This window comes from Pteropus vampyrus, unplaced genomic scaffold, assembly GCF_000151845.1.
Source record: "Pteropus vampyrus isolate Shadow unplaced genomic scaffold, Pvam_2.0 Scaffold494, whole genome shotgun sequence".
NCBI lineage: Eukaryota > Metazoa > Chordata > Mammalia > Chiroptera > Pteropodidae > Pteropus > Pteropus vampyrus.
In genome coordinates, this window is record NW_011889275.1 from 297,041 (window position 1) to 298,497 (window position 1,457).

General features: G+C 66.7%; 1 protein-coding gene across 1 annotated transcript in view; it reads left to right on the top strand.

Annotated features, from left to right (window-relative positions):
* Positions 1-1,457, top strand: part of SHANK1 (SH3 and multiple ankyrin repeat domains 1) — a 42,560-nt gene that overhangs the window by 7,913 nt on the left and 33,190 nt on the right. The window contains exons 5-6 of the mRNA XM_011382936.1: positions 355-522; positions 934-1,050. Of these exons, the coding sequence (XP_011381238.1) occupies positions 355-522; positions 934-1,050 (285 nt within the window). The remainder of the gene's footprint in view (positions 1-354; positions 523-933; positions 1,051-1,457) is intronic.

A 1,457-nucleotide genomic window follows, 5' to 3' on the forward strand; every position in this document is an offset into this window, starting at 1 on the left:
GTCCCCCTCAGCCAGGGGCCTCCTGCATCCAGACTCAGTTCTCATGACCATTCTGCCGAGGAGGTGGGTACTGAGGCGTTGAGTTCCTTTGGTGGCTCATCCAGCGTCAGCCTTCGGGGACGGTGGGCAGGATGGCACACTGGGAGAGGGGGGTCCTCTGGGGTCCTCTTCCCGATCCCCTCCTTGTTCACAGGGGATGGGAGAGGCTCGGAGAGGTCCAGAGAGAGGACGGGCCAGGCTCAGGGCGGCGTGAGGGCCTGACGGCAGAACCGAGATGGGCACAGGCCAGTGTGGACCACCTTCGGGGTGAGCTGGTACTCCCGTGACCACTCTCTGTCTTGTCTCCCTCCCTAGGCACTCCTGGACCTTGGGGGCTCCCCCAACTACAAGGACCGCCGGGGGCTGACCCCTCTGTTCCACACGGCTATGGTGGGGGGCGACCCCCGCTGCTGTGAGCTGCTTCTGTACAACAGGGCCCAGCTGGGCATAGCCGATGAGAACGGCTGGCAGGAGATCCACCAGGTGCTCCCCGCTTGGCCAGGAGGGGCTTGGGGCTGGGTGGGGGGGGTGCTTGGGCCCCAAGAGGGGTCAGGGATCAGGGATCATGGTCCAAGGGGCTGGGGATCCACGGGATGGGTGTGAGAGTCCATGGCCCCCAAAGAGGAGAAGATGGGGTTGTCAACATTGGATGGACTGGGGGACTGGACGCCTTGACCTCTAAGACGGTTGGGGATAGCTTCTCAGGCCTCTGGAGGGGCCGGACCAGACACCGAGGCCTTGGAATGGCTTGCGAAGCTGACAGCCTGGGTGTCTAAGCAGGAAGGGGGAAGGGGAGGTCGAGGCAGGGCTTCCTGGCTGGGGGACGGACGACGTGGACAGACGCGGTGGTCGGGAGGGTCTGACCCGGCCTCCTCGGCTCCCCGTCCTCCCCAGGCCTGCCAGCGGGGTCACTCCCAGCATCTGGAACACCTGCTCTTCTACGGGGCTGAGCCCGGAGCCCAGAACGCCTCGGGGAACACGGCCCTGCACATCTGCGCTCTCTACAATAAGGTGCGGCCGGCCCTCCCCCTGCCTCCAGCCTCCCTGCCGCCCCGTGCCCTCCACCCGTTCCCCGCGTCCCCCGTCCACTCGTCCCCCGTCCACTCGCTCGCTTGTTCATCCATCCATCCAACGAGTCCCGATTGGGTGTCTTCTCTGTGTCAGGCCCAGAGCTGGGCGCCGAGGGCCCAGGAGCGAGCCTGACGGTCAGCCGCTCCAACGGGATGTGCCGGCCGTTGCAACCCAGAGTGTTCAGAGGGAGGTCATGGGACAGCCAGGTCCCGGTGGGAGCACGGGCCTGGCCCCGGGCGTGGGGCTGGCATGGTGGTGCCACCTGTGGCAGGCCAGGCGGGGGTCAGCTGAGTAGACAGAGGGGAGAAAGGGCGTCGGGTGAGGGGCTGAGGCCCGGGCGAGCCAGA